Below are 19,461 nucleotides of genomic sequence, written 5' to 3'. Positions count from 1 at the left end.
GCTCTTCTCCCGATATAACCGATACAGCGGGCGGGGCTGAGAATCCCCCGGCAAGCGACGAGCTGGGCAGTCTGCGTCACATGAGCGCCGAGGGACAGTCTGAAATGCGGTACTATATAGCTACATATTTTTTTAAAGGCATGTACAGTGGGGCACTAAATGCACTATACGGAATTCAATAGGACACAGTTCATTTAACTCATGTAAGTAGAGTACATGTGAGTTTGTACTCTGCTTACAACTTGTACTGGCTCCGTGCTGAGAGTTCAGTTCTGTCTTCCCGTTCACACCTCCCACTGTGTTGACTCCTAGTGTGCTGGAATGTGCAAACAGGGAAGCCAAGCTAAACTCTCAGCATGGAGCCAGTACAGTGAACTTCACAGATCTTTTTGTCAGCTGCAGATTCCATCACTCCTGTCTTGTAAATGCCTGTACCGTCCCTTTTGATTCTTCCATCCTTCAGCCCCCCTCACCACCACCATTTTTATCTGTCCAGCCTTCTGTTCCTGTCCATGGATTCCTCCATCTCCATCCCCAGACTACCCCAACCTTCTGTTCCTGTCCATGGATTCCTCCATCCCCAGACTCCCCCATCCTTCTGTTCCTGTCCACGGATTCCTCCATCTCCATCCTTAGACTCTTCCATCCTTCAGTTCTCATGTCCAGACTCCTCCAGCCTTCCATTCTCTCTCCATGGATTCCTTCATCCTTTCTTTCTTTTTCATGGATTCTTCAATCCTTCAGTTCCTACCTCTCCCTTGTAACCTGGACTCTTTCATGTCCTGCTACATGCAGAGAGTGTCCTTTTTTAAAGCAGAAAAAAAAAAAAATATATTTAAAAATTGAGTTCTTCTAAATGCTTGAATTATTTCTATTTTTTTGATGGAAACCATCGTCAGGAATCGTGATAGTCAAAACATAGCCAGAGTTCAGGAGCCGGAGATGAGTGTAGTAAAACCGCAAGCAGGAGGGATGTTAGCCAAACAAGTCTTTAACAGGAATGCAGGAGATTCTCTGTGATGTTGACCAAGGCGAAGGCAGAGATGGGCTTAAGTAGGCAGGACTGACTAGCAGGATATCATCAACAGCTGAGTAACTGTGGAGAGATAGGAACTGGCAATTAGCCGACAGCTGAGCAGCCAGCTCAGAGAAGGAAGGGCTGAGTCCAGCCCTGACAGATGCATTGCAGAATCGAATCGTTGACCAGATAATAGTAATCGAATCGTGAGACCAGTGAAGATGCGCACCTCTAGTGTGTGTGTGTGTGTGTGTGTATATGTGTGTGTGTGTGTGTATATGTATATGTGTGTGTGTGTATGTATATGTGTGTGTATATATATATATATATATATATATATATATATATATATATATATATATATATATATATATATATATATACACATACACACACACACACACACACACACACACACACACACACACACACACACAATCTCACAAAAGTTAGTACACCCCTCACATTTTTGTAAATATTTTATTATATCTTTTCATGTGACAACACTAAAGAAATGACAGTTTGCAGTGAAAATGTCCAAACTGGGCCCAAAGTGTCAATATTTTGTGTGGCCGCCATTATTTTGCAGCACTGCCTTAACCCTCTTGGCCATGGAGTTCACCAGAGCTTCACAGGTTGCCACTGGAGTCCTCTTCCACTCCTCCAGGACAACATCACGGAGCTGGTTGATGTTCGAGACCTTGCGCTTCTCCCCCCTTCCATTTGCGGATGCCCCACGGATGCTCAATAGGGTTTAGGTCTGAAGACATGCTTGGCCTGTCCATCACCTTTACCCTCAGCTTCTTTAGCAAGGCAGTGGTTGTCTTGGAGGTGTGTGTGGGGTCTTTATCATGTCGTAATACTGCCCTGCAGCCCAGTCTCTGAAGGGAGGGGATCATGCTCTGCTTCAGTATGTCACAGTACATGTTGGCATTCATGGTTCCCTCAATGAACTGTAGCTCCCCAGTGCCGGCAGCACTCATGCAGCCCCAGACCGTGACACTTCCACCACCATGCTTGACTGTAGGCAAGACACACTTGTCTTTGTACTCCTCACCTGGTTACCGCCACACACGCTTGACACCATCTGAACCAAATAAGTTTATTTTGGTCTCATCAGACCACAGGACATGGTTCCAATAATCCATGTCCTTAGTCTGCTTGTTTTCAGCAAACTGTTTGCAGGCTTTCTTTAGCATCATCTTTAGAAGAGGCTTCCTTTTGGGACGACAGCGATGCAGACCAATTTGATACAGTGTGCAGCGAATGGTCTGAGCACGGACAGGCTGACCCCACCCCCCCACCCCTTCAACCTCTGCAGCAATGCTGAGCACGTGCACTTAACTTATTTGGCCGACCATGGTGAGGCCTGTTCTGAGTGGAACCTGTCCTGTTAAACCACTGTATGGTCTTGGCCCCCATGCTGCAGCTCAGTTTCAGGGTCTTGGCAATTTTCTTATAGCCTAGGCCATCTTTACGTAGAGCGGCAATTCTTTTTTTCAGATCCTTTGCCATGAAGTGCCATGTTGAACTTCTAGTGACCAATATGAGAGAGTGAGTGCAATAACTCCAAATGTAACACATCTGCTCCTGATTCATACCTGAGACCTTGGAACTCTAATGAGTCACATGACATCGGGGAGGGAAAATGGCTAATTGGGCCCAATTTGGACATTTTCACTTAGGGGTATGCTCACTTTTGTTGCCAGCGGTTTAGACATTAATGGCTATGTGTTGAGTTATTTTGAGGGGACAGCAAATTTACAAATTTATACAAGCTGTACACTCACTATTTTACATTATATAGCAAAGTGTCATTTCTTCAGTGGTAAATGAAAAGATAAAATAAAATATTTACAAAAATGTGAGGGGTCTACTCACTTTTGTGAGTGTGTGTGTGTGTGTGTGTGTGCGTGTGTAATATATACATACATACAGTGCGTGTGTGTATGTGTGTGTGTGTGTGTGTGTGTGTGTGTATATATATATATATATATATGCGTGGATTTGTTGCAATGTATTTTTTAAGTTATTTATTTGGTAGCAATGTGTTTTTAGCTCCCTTTTTCTTTTTTTTTCTTTTTTTTTTTTTTTTTTTTTTTTTTTTTTTTTTTCTAAATGTAGCCTGTACAGTATTTTGAATAGCCTGTTCTTTTGTGTCAATAACGTGAACAGCTCAATAGCTGTAATGCCTCCCAGTCCTGGATTAGGAGATAGGCTGTAATGTTTATGCATAAAGTAGTTCTTTTTTTTTTGCCCTTATTAGATAGAAGAAGATGCATATCAAGAGGATCTAGGTTTTAGTTTGGGGCATCTTGGAAAGTCTGGAAGTGGAAGAGTACGTCAGGCTCAAGTTAATGAAGCTACAAAGGCCAAAATCTCCAAAACCTTGCAGGTAAATGTACATGTCTGTTAATGTGTCTATGGAGGAGTTGAGAGTGGTAGTGGTTGTGTTGTGTTTTTTTTTTCCCCCAGGAGAAAAATGAAATATATTTCAAATGGTCTTTTTAGTACAAAGATTGCAAAGTAAATAATTGGGTAAATAAATGGTTTACTTTAATAACCCAATTTCACTGGAATGCTTAGTCAGAGCTAGAGCTCCCAATCAACAGGGAGCATGAACTTTGGCAAGCTCTAACTCTAACTTTGCAAAGGATGTGTCTGACCTCTGCAGAGTGAGCTTTGTTTCTTCTCTGCAGTATGCTGGCACCAGGCAGACACATGATAGTTGGATAAGTCAGTACAGTTTAGATACAGATCTTTGAACGTGAGTTTAAATCAAGAGCAGCCAGTATGTGGGATGGGTGAACACAACCAGTTAAGGTATGATTGGAGACAGCCAATGCCAGGCAGGTACTCGCCACTGAGAGTTCCATATCTAAGGAATTGGGCAAAAACAAAGCAGTCCAGGGGTACTACACATGTAGAACTAAGTCTAACTGACCTGCACCTAGAAGCCTAGAGTGTCTCTGCTGTTCCAGCCTGCAGGATATCGACAGGAAAGGGCGCTGCAGTTTGCAACTTTTCAGCTGGTCAACAAAATATCCTAGTGCAACTACAGCAGCCAATCATCCCCTGACCACATGGGCCCTTAGGCTTTATAACCTTTCTTCGAAGGTGTGCATGACGGGGGGGGGGGGTCTCTCTGACGGCCCACCCCTATTTCCTTGCAGGAACACTCTCAGAAAGCTGAAAAAAATTTAAATAAGAAAAGCTTTAGACTATCAGAAAGCTGCAAGTGAATTTTTAACCTGTCAAAAACCATGCAGATTTTTTCACAACAGGTTTTTCTTTCCAGGCTGTGGCTGCTTTCTGAAAAGAGAAACCCTTTGTACACATTTTTTGTTTTGATATACCTAACCTGTATTTGGCTCATTTAAACTGAAATTTTATTTGCCCTTAAATTTATGTTTGTGTGCTTCTGCCATACTTTTTCTTCTTCATAGCGCACATTACAGAAGCAAAGTATGGTTTACGGAGGCAAGTCTACTGTCAGAGACCGGTCTTCAGGTACAGCGTCCAGTGTTGCCTTCACACCTCTTCAGGTAAGTTTTGTATTTACGTCTTCCTTTGGATGATCATTAAAATGAATGTGTTGCAGTTCAACACCAGTGTTTTTCACGACACACTCTATCACATGTTTAATGGCATCCTTTCTAATGAATAGGTTGAACTAGATTGACTTGTGTCTTTTTTTTTTTTTTTTTTTTTTTTCAACCTGACTAGCTATGCCTGATTTTTAGTCACAATAAAAGGAAATGGTAAAGGGGATAATAGTGATAATGGAGATAGTAAGAGAAAAATGGGGTCCTCTCTAATTGGGCATTCAGTCATTATCTCTGATCTTTCAAACACAAGGCCTATCTTATCCATGAAAGGCTTGACTGACTGATGATACAACCAAATACCAAGGTGCCAACAGCAGAATGGCGATGCCAGCAGAATTTAGATACACAGGAAGATTTGGTGCAATTTTTGCGAGGATATGTGCCAAGAAGTTAACAAATTAGTATCTCAATTGACACAGGCAAATTGTACATACACCATGTGTTATAAGCTCAGGTGATTGCAGGCTGGCAATGGGAACCCTTAAGTCACTCTGTGATCCCTCAGTTTTTTGCTAGTGTCTGACCTCTTCTTCCTGCAGAAACTAGCTTCACAAATGTATTATTTTTCTAGAATTCTTCAATCAATTTTTACTGTCTTCTCAAGCCTATAGAAGCAGTATATCAGTGAAGCCTTGGGAGCTATACCCGGACCCATCGCTGTGGGGATGGCCTGTGAAAATGTTGTCAGGCACTGGACCCTGTGTAGGGCACTCAGCTTGGCATATCATGCAACATGTTACCCACTGGGTGCTTTACAGGTCTAGGGCCATGGTCCATCAAAGTGGAACCCAGTCCCTGATGACCATTTCAGGTGTCCACCATGACAGGGAAGCCTGTATAGTTGACTGTTACTTTGTAAAACAGTTCTGTGTTTGAAATGTCTTCACTTTACAGTACTACAAACCATTCAAACTTGGAGCTAAAAAATCAACCACTCTGCCCTTAGGTGGATGATCAGGTGTTATGTTGCACCGCTAATTATACACTTTACCACCACTTCCACCTAGCGTCCTTTACAAGATACTGAGTACCTTCATTGTAGCTATGGCAGAGACCAGACGAAAAGGAGCCAAATCTAAACAGCAGGCGAACATTCACCCTGCTGAAGGCCTGAAGAACACTCGGCTTACAGTGATAATGTGTGCCTTGCATTGGAACAGTAACCGTCTTATCACCAGTTTCAGCATGTAGTTCTAGCTCTATGCACACAAGTAGCCTATTTGATAAAAGTTGTATTTTCTGCATAAGTTTTCTCCTATTCCCATTTCTCAACCAAAATCAGACATTGATATCTCCCTCACACTGTCATTATATTAAAGTGAAAGCTTCCCCACAATATGCTTGCTAATGCTGAAAAGCTTATGCCCCTCTGAATATTCCCTGGAGCCAGCGACTCTGTGGACACAGTCTATTTCAGTGTCCGAGCACATGTCTGTCGAGTGTTGAATTGAACAGGATTGCCACCGTGGGCCGGAGGTCCCGATATTTGGTAGTCTCCAGCATGCCATGAATGCATTTATTTTTCTTGTGGCTCTTATTTTCACAGTCGTCCCCTTTAAGTCTGAGCAGTGCTAGGACTCTGGAATGTGACGCTTGTCTCTTCTAGTACTGCAAGCCTGGTATCTGTTGCCGTTTTAGACAGCTTGAGGGCTGCTACTCTGATATCCACTTGAAAACCCGTTGCTGTGTTCTCTTTTCAATGCCCCTTTTAGCAGGTCTCAGGAGGGTCCTCCAAATGAAGAGGTAGGGGATTGGTTGTGGAGGAAGCATTTCGGTCCGCGCTATAATGTTTTTGATGCTATTCGGTTCTGCGGGTGTCTTTTGGAAGTAATGTTTTAAGGAAGAATTTCGGGCAAAAATTTTATTTTTTAAACTGCTAGTTTTTGTCTAGGGGATTGCAGAGCGGAGATATTCTTGCCTAATCCACCGATCCTCCAAGCAGAAGACTTTCCACTCCTGCCCCCTCCCCGCACATTAGTGGTTTTGTGAATGGACTGTTCCTGACTTTATCATGCCCATAGAGCGGCTCTGGCCGTGAGGACGGCAGGAACAGTCCACCACTGGATGTGGGGGAACCCCCCCCCCCCAAGGATCGGGTAAGTATAGTTTGGTTTTATTTTTCTGCGCCCCTGGACAAAATGAGCAGTTAAAAAGTTGTAAAGGCAGAAGATTTTTTTATCTTGATGCATTCTATGCATTAAGATAAATAGCCTTCTGTGTGTAGCAGCCCCCCTAACACTTACCTGAGCTCCCTCTCTGTCCAGTGATGTCCACGAGTGTCTCGGCCATCCAGATTCTCCTTCCCGATTGGCTGAGACAGCAGCAGTGCCATTGGCTCCTGATGCTGTCAATCAGTCAGCTAGCCAATCAGGGGAGAGAGGGGCGGGGCTCCGTGTCTGAATGGACACGGAGCTGTGACTCATCTCAGGTACTCCCATAGCAAGCTGCTTGCTGTGGGGGCCACTTAACAGGAGGGAGGGGCCAGGAGCATAGAAGAGGGACCCGTGAATAGAGGAGGATCCAGGCTGCTCTGTGCAAATTCACTGCAACAGAGAAGGTAGGTATAACATGTTTGTTATTTTTATAAGGGAAAAAAAGAGACTTTACAATTGCTTTAACCCATGCAGTGCGGACATTTAGGATTTTGGGGGCATCTTTTGAATTTTCCTGCTTTTGGGCATGGATAGATTAGGTTAACGGACTCCTTAAGGCTAGCAATTGGCCCTGAGACACAGGGAATTCCAGTCTTTATGGTTTCTCCTGTCTTTAATGCTCCATGGTCCAGAAATGCCCCTGATTTATCTCCGTATTGGTCATCACAAATGGCTTTTAAAAGGGACTTGTGACATCATCTTGTATAGTAAAAAGCTAGAGTTATCTATACATTTCTCAGGTCTATACTTCCAAACATAATGAGCCACCTTTCCCTGTTACTTACTCCACTAGGCTAGTAAGTGCCTGGCCGGTCATCAGACCTCTGTGTACAGAGTCTGTAAATAGTAAACAGTACTGTAAACAGTAAATGGCGTCTGCAAACAGTAGAAAGAGCCAGCAACACTGAGATCCTTGAAATGTAGTTTATTGGTACATCAGAGTGACAATAAAACAATAGCGCTGACACATTTCGGCAGAAGCCTTACGTAGCTACGTCCAAGGCTTCTGCCGAAACACAATGACTCTATTGTTTTATTGTCACTCTGATGTACCAATAAACTACAAGGATTTCAGTGTTGCCTACTCTTTCTACTGTTTATGACGGAGTGTGATGGGATACATTGAGCTCAGGCACCTGTGAGTGGATCTGGTGTATGGATTGAGTTGCCCCTGCAGAGAGCACTGTTACCATTCTACCTTCCACCAGCTTAGTCTGCGCATATTCTTACCAAGTAGATGTGACTGCATCTGTGCATATTTTTTTTGGCCACAAGGTTTTGCAGGTTGTGGTGTGATTCACCTGTTGTAGGGTGAGGGCTTTATTTTTGGGAAGTGTCTGCCCCTCATTGCGTTTATACTTTTGGATGTCCTATAGGTAGATCTAATGAGCTTAGATCATTGACTTTGTCAATTAATGAACAATAGAGACGTTTTTACTACCCATTGAATCTCTGAGTGCATTAGGGATGGGCCTGATAACTAGGTGTCATTTATTTTCAACTGCTTGTTGCCACTTTCTGACAATTGTGGAGTTTAACTATTAGATGGTTCTCCTGCATAAACTAAGCCACGGGGGTAGGAGAAGGCATTTAAAACAGTTGCCTTCTGTGTCATCCGTAATCATCCTCCCATCCTCGTCTTTTATGTGGGCAATGTGTACTGATATTGCCTTTTTACTGTTAATGTATCTAAAAAAATTTATTTGGATTTTTTTTTTTTACTTTCCTCTGCTATGTTTCTCGTAGTTTGGTTTTTTTTTTTTTTAGCCGCCCTGATTCTCATTCATTCTTCCAACTCATTCTTACACTTCTTATTGCATTCCTTGTAGTGTTAGAATGCTGATGGTGACCCTTCATATTTTTATATGGTTTAAAGACTTTTCTTTTCTCTTTTAATGAGGCTTTTTACATTACGGTTTAGCCACCCAGGTTTCACCTTCACTCTTCTATATTTATTGCCCGTTGGAATGCACTGTGTGATACCTTTAACCATTTTAGCCCCAGAAGGATTTGCCCCCTTAATGACCAGGCCATTTTTTGCCATACGGCACTGCATCGCTTTAACTGACAATTGCACGATCGTGCAACGCTGTACCCAAACAAAATTGGCGTACTTTTTTACCCACAAATAGAGATTTCTTTTGGTGGTATTTGATCACCTCTGCTGGTGTGTATGTGTGTGTGTGTTTGTTTTTTGTGTTTTGTTGTTTGTTTTTTTGCGCTATAAACAAAAAAGACCAACAGTTTAAAAAAAAAAAATTTTTTTTTTTTTTTTTTTTTACTTCCTGCTATAATACATATCCCCCAAAAATATTTTAAACTAATTCATCAGTGTGTATGTGTGTGTATATGTATATATGTGTGTATATATATATATATATATATATATATATATATATATATATATATGTATATATGTATGTATGTATATATTTTTAATTCTTCTACATTATTCTGGTTTGCGCAAAAGTTACCGCATCTACAAACTACAGGATAGATTGAGGGACTTCTTCTTCTTTTTTTTTTTTTTTTTTTTTTTTTTTACTGGTAATGGCGGCAATCTGCGATTTATTTACTTTCTCTTTTTCATCCATTGACGGACAACTATAGCTTTTTTTTTTTTTTTTCTTTTTCTTATTCCTGCTACTTGGCCTCAAGCACCTGAATTGCTTAATGAGGGTGCAGACAGGAAAAAAGAGTGCGGCTGCGACGCTGGAGGCCTCACACCCTCTCGGGTGGGTGGAATGCCACGTGACGGCTCTGTCCGCTGTACAAATTCTGGAAGTGGCAAATTGGCAAGCAGGCTGCCTCCGCCATCAGCCACTGGGTCCAGGAGAGTGGTCTCTGCATTTAGGTGTTTGTTTAGATTTGCCTGCGGTGGGGCACTCAAGCCTACTAGCATCTCTTTTCAACAGGAAGGTATCCTGGTTGGTGGCAAGGGCGTAGGATCGCTTGACGGACAAGGCTGATGCCTTGGTGGAACCAGAGAGTCTGTATCGTTTCATTTCTAAATTGCCTCTGCTCAGACTTTTACCCAGTCTTCTGCACAGGATAGGGGCCAGAGAGGATGCCAGTCGTTCTGCTGGCCCAGGGTGGCCTCGTCAGCCCTTGTACACTGACGTAGTGCGGATGGTCACAGATGCCTCCTAGCAGCTGCCCCTCAGGGAAGCTCTGCAGTTTCAAGAGCTGATCTCCCACCTCGTTTTGCTGTTGCTGAATTACGGCTTGGCTATTGAAAGCAAGGTTCAGAGGGATGGAGGCTTGTCGGAGTCGGTGATCCCTACTATGCTGAAGGCTAAAAAAAAAAAAAAATCTATCTCTAGAAAGATCTGTCATCACACTTGGAAGGGCTATGTCTCGTGGGGCCTTCAGGACTAAGGGTGTCCATCCTCGATATTACTCAGTGGTTCAGTTTTGGCCTTTTCTTCAGCAGGGAGTGGAGTAATAGCTTGCCTTCAGTACTATCTGAGTCCAAGTTTCTGACATTGTAATTTTATTTCAGCATCCCTTGGCTATGCACTTTGATTCGTACCATCATTCAGGGGGCTCGACATGTGGCTCCTCGGATACATTCTCATTTGTCACTGTGAGACTTGAATCTGTTTCATTCAGTTCTTCAGATGCCGCCGTTTGTGAAAGTTGGCTCTCCCCTTGCTTGCGCTCTCTTGGACAGTCGCCATTTTAGTAGGCCTCACTCCCATGTGCAGGGTGTGGGAGCTGGCAGCCTTGTCCTGTAGGTTTCCCTCTTTGTCCTTAATTAAAATAAGGTGGTTCTCAGTCCGTCTCCTCCCTTCCTTCCTTTTAAAGCTGGTGTCTTTCATTTCAGGCTTGTCCTGCCTCCCTGTGCCCACGACCCTCACTTTCTCAGGAGGTTGCATTGCTTTCCTTGAATGTGGTCTGGGAAATTTGGGTGTTTGTTACAGCTTCCTTTTGGAGATCGAACTCTGTGGTCACAGGCAGGCCGAGAATTGGCCTGGCGAGCTCCTCTGCCACCATCTCTGGGTGGATCAAGCATCCGATGGTTCAAGCGTTTAAGAGGGTTGGATTCCTCCCTTCCCGGTTATGGCACATTTTGCCAGGGCACGTGGTGCCCCCTGGGTGTTCCAGCATCAGGCACCATGTCTCTAGTTGGTAAGGCGGCTCCTGGTCTTCTGTGCATACCTTTTTCTATATTTTCTAAGGGGTACATTCGTGCATTTCAGATGCTTCCTTTGGCTGTACAGTTTCAATGTGGCTGTTTAGGTGTTTCTGTCCCTCTTCAGGGTGTTTTCCTTTTGGGTGGTTGTTTCCTGTTCCCCTGTTGTAGAGCATGTTGGCTGGGCTTTTTTTGGCTCTGGTTTCCCTATCCCTCTGTGTTTTTTGTCACTGCTTTGGGACGTCCATATGGTCAAGAATAAGATTAAGCTGTGTCCATCAATGAATGAAAGCGAACTAGATTTTTTTTGTTACTCACCATAAAATCAATTTCTCTGAGTTCATTGACAGACACAGCATCCACCCCTCTATTTATTTAAAAAATGTTCTTCTGACACTGCTTGTAACTAACACACAAAGTAAAAGTAAACCAACATAAGGCAGAAGGTTTTTGTTTTTTTTTTGTTTTTTTATCTTAATGCATTCTATGCATTAAGATAAAAAGCCTTGTGTGTAGCGGCCCCCTTCAGTCCCCCTAATACTTACTTGAGCCCATCTCTATCCAGCGATGTCCAGGGGCTCTCTCTCTTGATTGGCTGAGACACAGTAGCGGCACCATTGGCTCCTGCTGCTGGCAATCAGTTGTGGCTCCGTGTCTGAATGGACACAGATGTGACTCGGCTCGGGTGCCCCCATAGCAAGCTGTGGGGGCGTTCAACAGGAGGTAGGGGCCAGGAGAAAAGAGGGATCCGAGAAGAGGAGGAATCCAGGCTGCTCTGTGCAAAACCAACTGCAGAGCAGGCAAGTATAGCATGTTTGTTATTTTTATTAGGAAAAAAATTTGGATATTACAATCACTTTTATGGCTGTGTGCATGTATCCTTTTTTAAAATCAAGCTGCGGATACCTCCGTAATACAGCATGTTGCTATTCACCTGTAAATGCAGATTTTATTGCATAAAGTTTTTAGCAGCAATGCACAGAATTTAGAAATGTATTGACAAAGGCAGAGAGGTAGAAGGCTTTGCACCAGGCCATTATGTGTGAATCTGGCAAAGCCCTCACCACCTCAGTTTTTGTCGAGGCACTATTCCTTTTTTTTGCAGTACTCCTGAGTATTTTTCACAGCCCTGTATTGGCCTAGCATTATTATATTGTTCAAAAGAAAATTAATGACTGTAGTTCTCTTAGATTGTATAGTAGCAGCCTCTGAAAAAAATTAAAGAGTCCTTCATTCCTGTTTTTTATTTTGTAGGGTCTAGAGATTGTAAATCCACAAGCTGCAGAGAAGAAGGTGGCAGAAGCCAATCAAAAGTATTTCTCCAGTATGGCAGAGTTCCTGAAAGTGAAAAATGAAAAGAGCGGGACAATGACACAGTGACCTTCAGGCCTGCATAATGGAACCTACGTCCAACATGAGAGAAACCACCAATTTTAATTAACTTTTTTTAATCATATTTTGGATGACTTATTTCTTCATGGTCTATAGAATAAATTTTGTTTATGGAATAGAAATTTTGTAGTACAGTAAGCAGAAAATTATTGATCAAATTATGTAACACCTTTTACATTAGCTAAAGGTTATATCGTTTTTCATGGTGAATACCAAGAGAAAGCCAGTTGAAGAATAAAAGATAAAAAGAAAAAGAATTGCGCTAGGTGCATATAAGCTGTAAATGAAAGAGGGTCCTGCTGCTGTGCACTATAACCCCGATATGAGGGCACAAAAAACAAAATGCAGCATAGAAAGTGCAGCGCTGGACAGGTGAATAAATGGTGAAATGAATAAACCAATTATTATAAATGGTGAAAAAGCTCTCAGAATCAAAATGGTGACAAAATCACAATCATACGTGATAATTATATAGAGTGCTTCATAATACATGAACACATAAACTATAGATAAGTGAGAAAAATTGAAGACTTATAAAAAACATAAACGTCCATAACAGTGTATTTGATGCAAAATGTTCTATGCAGATTTCAGGGATAAATCTTCACTGTTCAGTGTTAGCCCACCACCGAATAAATAAATTGAAGGCTTACCAGAAAGCCTGTGACCGCCCTTATTCAGGGGGGTCAAAACAAGCGTAGCAGACGTGGGTGAACCACCACAGGGATACTCCAAAGGACACCGTTAGGCCGATGCGTCAGGACTCCTTGCCGGATAGCCGACCAACCGACAGCGGCTGTGGATGTTTTCCAAAATCCTATCTTGGTGTATCCTCTCATGGGGCAAACTCAATAGCTCCTCTGCTGTTACTTCCAGCAATGTCTCCTCTTTCCTGCCACATGGAACAAGACATTGCCTCAAGTTTTTGTGTCCCCCCATTCCCGCTGCACCATCCATAAACACCTGAGCTTCTCATGCAGCTTTTAGAATAGGGGGCCAAATTCAAGCCCCGCCTGATGGAAGGACCAGTCTGTCATGTTACTTCTGTGCTGTGGGAGCTCTACCTAGGTAGTAAGACATGTGGAGTTGGCCACAGGGTGCTTTACAAGTTCATGGCTGTAGTCTGTAGCTGAGCCTTGTACCTGAAGACCACTCTAGAGATATGCTCATTGTAGAGGGGAAAAACCACAATGGGGTTAATCTGCTGTTACCCCTGCCTGCTAGATCTCTTGTGGTAATTAAAGGATTGAAGACTTTTAACCTGTTTGCTGCCAGAGCTAGTTTTTTTTTTTTTTGTTTTTTTTTTTTTTTTGCACACCTGCTTAAAAAAAAAATATTTTAGGTCTGAAGATTACATCCAGGTTCTAATGGCTGGTCCCCCCTGTTCTCCACTGAATGTAATGCAATGCATATTGCATTGCAATACATTCTTTCCCAGCCATGCTAGCCAGGGACACTGACGGGTGAACCTAGAAGTGACGTTAAGCACGTCACTTTCCAGGTCAGCAACAAGGAGGGGAGGAAAAGTGGACGTGTGCCCACTCTGCTCCCTCCCCTCTAACTGGCAGCACCCGCTATGCCTGTCCCGGGCCCACAGATGGGCACACGGAGCCCGGGATACATGGCGGGTGCGCTGTTACCAGGGGTGTGTGGGAACGCAGCCTCCCAAATGCTTCCACCTGAGAGGCAGAAGTCTGTTTGTCAGATTTGCACACAATTCTAGTGGCTGCAGGTCATATGGAGCTATCAGCGAATTCAGCCCAGGGTTATGTTACAATGTTAGGTGTCTTATGCCTCATTTCCACTGAGCGGTTCGGTACGGTACGCTGTTTGGGGTGTTTCCATTATGAAAGCGGCCCATACATCCGAACCGTACCGCTCCATTCAGGGTCCTGCTTCAGATGTGGGGCCATAGAAAATGGAACGGTTTGGTTAGGGCGGAGCTACGATACATTCCACTGATTGGCTGACAGAAAACCCTCTGCTGCAGCATTTTTTCTAAACCCTGTATGGCCCCTTGTGGTTCCACTTGCAGTGGAAACGCTCACCATAATAGACCGGACCATTCTAGGCCATTCAAACTGTACCGCCCTGAACTGATCTGCTCATTAGAAATGAGGCATTAGACACCCCTTGGGGTATTTGGGAGCCATTGACCACCCGTGGTTGTGTCAGGGTGCCAGGAATGCCGCCGTTAATATAGAAGTACTGTGCATACGATTTTAGGAAGGTGTGAAAAATGCTGCAAATTAAGAATGCTGTCAGGTTTTTTTTGTGTTTTTTTGTTTGTTTTTTTTAAACACTTGAATTTCTATTATCAATTAGCAGAATGAAAAGTAAATGAACAGAAGAGAAATCCAAATAACATCAATATTTGGTGTGACCACCGTTTGCCTTCAAAGCAGAATCAGTTCTAGGTACACTTGCACACTGTTTTTGAAGAAACTCAGCAGCTAGGTTGCTCCAGACATCTTGGAGTACTAACCACAGATCTTTTGATCAGGGCTCTATGGGAGACAATCATCACTTCCATTACTGTTTGTTCTCCTTTACACTGGAGTCGTTTTTAATTACATTGGCTGCATGTTTGGGGTTGTTGTCTTGCTGCAGAAAAAATCTGGGGCCAAACACATGCCTCCCTGATTGTATGCCATGATGGGTAAGTATCTGCCTCTATTTCTCAGCATTGAGGACACTATTGATCCTGTATAAATCTCCAACTTCATTTGCAGAATCCCCAAACTTGCATGGAACCTCCACCATGCTTCGATGTTGCCTGTAGTCACTCATTATTGTACTGCTCTCCAACTTTTCTCGAACAAACTGCCTTTTGCTACAGCCAAATATTTCAGATTTTGACTCCTCTGTCCAGAGTACCTGCTGCCATTTTTCTGCACCCCAGTTCCTATGTTTTTGTGTAAGGGACTCAACTATGCACAAAAACATAGGAACTGGGGTGCAGAAAAGTGGCAGCATCGGGTCTGTCTGGGATATTGTGTCTTTCATAGAGCTTTGATCTCAACATCGAGTCATCTGTCTTGGATCGCATAAAGAGACAGAAGGATCTGAGGCAGCCTACATCCACAAGTTCTGTGGTTAGTTCTCCAAGATGTTTGGAACAACCTACCTGCTGGGTTCCTTCAAAAACTGCAAGTTTACCTAGAAGATTTGATGCTGTTTTAAAGACAAAAGGTGGTCACACCAAATATTGATTTGGATTTTGATTTATGTTCCTTTCATTTACTTTCTATTTTAATAACTGATAAAAAATAAACTATTAATACTTGCTGCATGTATACAACAATGGAGCAACAGCACCTTTTAGGCAGTAGGGAAATAATCCCTTGAGAGCCAATGCCCATGATACGTTGAACAGTAATCTGGATAATTGGGCAGGCTCCGTCAATTGCTTTTCCGTCAGCTTGAACGCAGTATGACTAAAGAGATCTGAACTTACTGGGATGTCGCTACACTATCAGAGTATTTGTCAACAGAACGTATCCCTAGGGGTCCAACGATGAAGAAATTTCCATCTTTTGAACTAGAGGATGAGGCTCTTGGCAAACAGTGGACAGATGCTCTGTCAACTTGCTTAAGCACTCTGATGAATATCATTATCATGTCTAAAGAAAAAGAGATGAATGCCTTACAACAAGAAATATCGGATCTGCAACAAGCCACCAGACCACCTCTAATCCACAGGAGGGAACATATACCCCAGGTACATCAAAAAATGGCCTGTAAAAACGAAAACACAGGAAGGGCTGGAAAAGGGACATAAGGGGACCCGGAGAGGAGGCAACAAGCGGAGACACAGGAGACCACAAGCGTCATCCCGACATTTACCATGCTAAGTCTAGAGGAATGCCCTGTGACATTGAATGTCCTGAATCTGTCCGATAGACCAGTGGTCATCAACCCTGTCCTCAGGGCCCACTAAGAGGCCAGGTTTTATGTTTTACCTTGGGGAGATGCAGACTAGAGTACTGCAATCACTGAGCAGCAAATTATATCACCTGTGATGTATTTCAGTTATTTTGCAAACCTGGCCTGTTAGTGGGCCCTGAGGATGGGTTGATGACCACTGCAATAGACCACTCACTGAAGGCGAGATGTTTGTAAATTTTTGTCCTCAAAGACACTTTAACCTGTTTGATACCATCTTGAATATTAATGTTTATCTTACTAATAAACTTATTATTTTGCAGCAGAAAATAGAGAGCAGGCTGATTCCATTCAATCCCCTGTTGACACAACTGATTCCACGGAGTTCACTTTCAGGGAACACTGTGCTATCAGCAACCTGCAAGATTTAGTTCAAGATAGCCAGCCCTCTGATTTATCCAATACCATCGGGGGGTTTCGGTCCAGTCTGTGGCTTTCAAGACCAGATCTGAGTTTTATCCAGTCAATTCCCGTACCCTTGAGATGCACAAATTCCAAAAAATAATTGAATGGGATTTGACCGGCTTGGTTCAGGTCTACTCTTGAGGGACAGCATGTATGGCAAGACAACCTCTCCAAGGGTGAACGATTGTCTTTAAAAAAAAAATTGAAAGAAGAATCCATTGTAATCTGGAACTCGGACAATGGTGGGGTTGATTGTGGTTATGAATGTGGAACAGTATAGAAATGAAGTAATTTGTCAATTATCATATTCTAATGCATACACCACACTCAAAGGTGACTCCACAAGGAGATATGATCTTTGGATCAGAGAACCCCTTTAGACCTTCATTTAAGCTATACCTCAGGTATATAGACGATCTATTGGTCGTCATGGAGGATGGGGTTGCGTATCTCGCTTCCTTCCTTGTGTTTCTGAACTCCTCTAACAATAAAAATCTGTCGTTTTACGGGACAGGGAGATAATAAAAACATCTGTTATCTAGATGTAAAATTGATCTGTAAGGAATCGTGTGTTACTACTTCCCTTTACAGGAAGCCTTTATCAGGCAATACCCTCCTTCTCGCTCAATCAGGCCATCCAAAACATACGATCAAAGGGATATCTGTTGGTAAATTTTTGCGACTCAGAGGGATTTGTAGTAGCGATACTACTTTCGAACAGGAGGCTTCTGCTTTATATCAACACATTCTAGATGGAGGTTATCTGAGATGGATGCTCGCTAGCGCGTTGTTTATTGCAAGGGGAAGAGGAGAATAGACTTATCCAAAGAGAACCCCAGTAAGGCTAATAACCTAAATAAAACTAGGGAGTAGGACCATAGACTCACTATTATTACACCTTTTTATAGTGCAAAATTTGACTCCGTTAGGAGTATCATTCTTAAACGTTTATCGATTTTATGTATGGAGTTGATTTGTGCGGAGATCTTGAAGGAGGGTGTAAATGTGGTATCTCATCAGGCACCCACTTTGGGACGATCCCTATCCCCCAGCTTCTTAAACAGGAAACCTATTAAATTCCTTATGTGGTTGCATTGCAAGGGATGTTACAAATGTGGGGCCTTGAATGCCCTTGCTGTAAATATATTCTGGGGGGAAACAAATTTATCTCCATGTCTAATAAGAGAGAATTTAATAGCAACTCCTATAATTGTAACACAAGCTTTGTGGTTTACCTCATTTCATGTAGCGCCTGTTGTGCCCAATATGGGGGGGGGGGGGGGGCGACTAGACATATATGTGATAGATTTTATGAACAGGTTTACAGTATTGATTAAAAAATCCACAAATGTAGCCAAACATTTTGCTTCATATCATGGAGGTAATAAATCCACCATGCAGGTCCAAGTCATAGACAAGATTAGAGTTCCAAAGAGAGGTAGAGATGCTTTCCACTATTATCTTCAGACTCGCATTCCCATGGGCTTGAATTTTGAAAGGGACGTGAGTCATTTTTATGAGTAACTTCCAACACCTCTCTACATCTCTATACAGGTAGTCGATCAGGAGATTGGGAGTTTACATGCACGGTATACACAGTCCCACACATGGTGTGGTTTTCACCGCCCTGTCTGGTCCAGTGTAAGATAGTCATTTTTAGAATTTATCAACAAATTAGTCCCTGTGTTGGTTATTATAACCATAATATACACACAACTGATTTTGTATTTGTATTATACATGATTCTTGTGTGCATTATGATTGCTTACTATATTTCTAGAGATTTATGATTTTATATGCATTTTTTGGCCTTATTTCCTTTTTGTTTTGTGTATTTGAAATTTGCCTTTTTGTTTAATTTTCATTGTATATGTAGTAGATTTATATGTATATATTTATACATAACTGTATTTCTGTCTAACGTTTCAGGGTTTTAGATTTCTGTCTTGTCTGTTGGTATCCACTTGCATTTGTGCTGTTTCTGAGTGGTAGGGGGTGATTGGCTCTTAGTGTTTTATATTTATTGATGTGTACTTGATGCCTTGAGTCAATTTACCATAGCGTAAAAATGAGACAATATGCACCTTTTTCCTCCCCTCCCCCCTTTTTTGGTTTCTTAGTATACAGCTTTCTATTCAGTTTGGACATGTGGTGTATCTACTGATGCCCACCCACAGCTGAGGGGCTGGCTTATTTAAGTAATGTCAGTGGCACACCTCAAGGGGATGAGTAAGCAGTGTAGCTGTGTTAAACGTGTCCACCTCTGTTCTGGCTTAATACACTTGTGGTGTGTGTCATGTACCTTTCATGGAATATTCAATAAATGGACTTTGATCCCATCGGTGTGCAGCCAATTTATTTTATATTCGCTCCAGGATGGATACCACTGCGACAGATCTAAGCGGGTTGCCCTTCTAGAGGCTCACATTTTGGAGGAACAAATTGCAACGCTGGGCAGAACTGACCATCTTGAAAGGGTTCCTCTGCTCACTGATCAGGTGGTAAATGGGGTTGATGTAGAGGGGTAAGTCAGGATTATCAGGTAGGAAGGATAGGTTACTGTAGCCAGAGGGAGTGGTAGGGGTTAACAGGAAAGCCAGCCCTGGGTTTGAGTACTCAAACATATTTGCAAGTTGGGTGAAGATGTGGGGGTGGCAAACTCGGAGGTTGCAGCCCTAGATGTCACTGCTACCCTTTGTTAGGAAGAGCAACTAATCCTAGTAGGGGTGGTGAGGCTAGTGTTGGAAGGCCTAGACAGTTGATAATAGGGGATTCTATCATCAGGACTGATAGAATAATTTGTCA

At 42.7% G+C, this 19,461-nt stretch overlaps 1 protein-coding gene across 5 annotated transcripts in view; it reads left to right on the top strand.

Annotated features, from left to right (window-relative positions):
• Nucleotides 1-18,995, top strand: part of PRPF31 (pre-mRNA processing factor 31) — a 190,007-nt gene extending 171,012 nt beyond the window's left edge. For all 5 annotated transcript variants that reach the window (XM_073602307.1, XM_073602310.1, XM_073602308.1 and 2 more), the window contains 3 exons: nt 3,285-3,413; nt 4,465-4,563; nt 12,169-18,995. In XM_073602307.1, the coding sequence (XP_073458408.1) occupies nt 3,285-3,413; nt 4,465-4,563; nt 12,169-12,294 (354 nt within the window). In that variant the 3' untranslated portion in view covers nt 12,295-18,995. The remainder of the gene's footprint in view (nt 1-3,284; nt 3,414-4,464; nt 4,564-12,168) is intronic.
• The last annotated feature ends 466 nt before the right edge of the window (nt 18,996-19,461 follow it).

This window comes from Aquarana catesbeiana, linkage group LG10 (assembly GCF_042186555.1).
Source record: "Aquarana catesbeiana isolate 2022-GZ linkage group LG10, ASM4218655v1, whole genome shotgun sequence".
In the NCBI taxonomy this organism is placed as follows: domain Eukaryota; kingdom Metazoa; phylum Chordata; class Amphibia; order Anura; family Ranidae; genus Aquarana; species Aquarana catesbeiana.
This window is presented reverse-complemented; position numbering and strand designations above follow the sequence as displayed.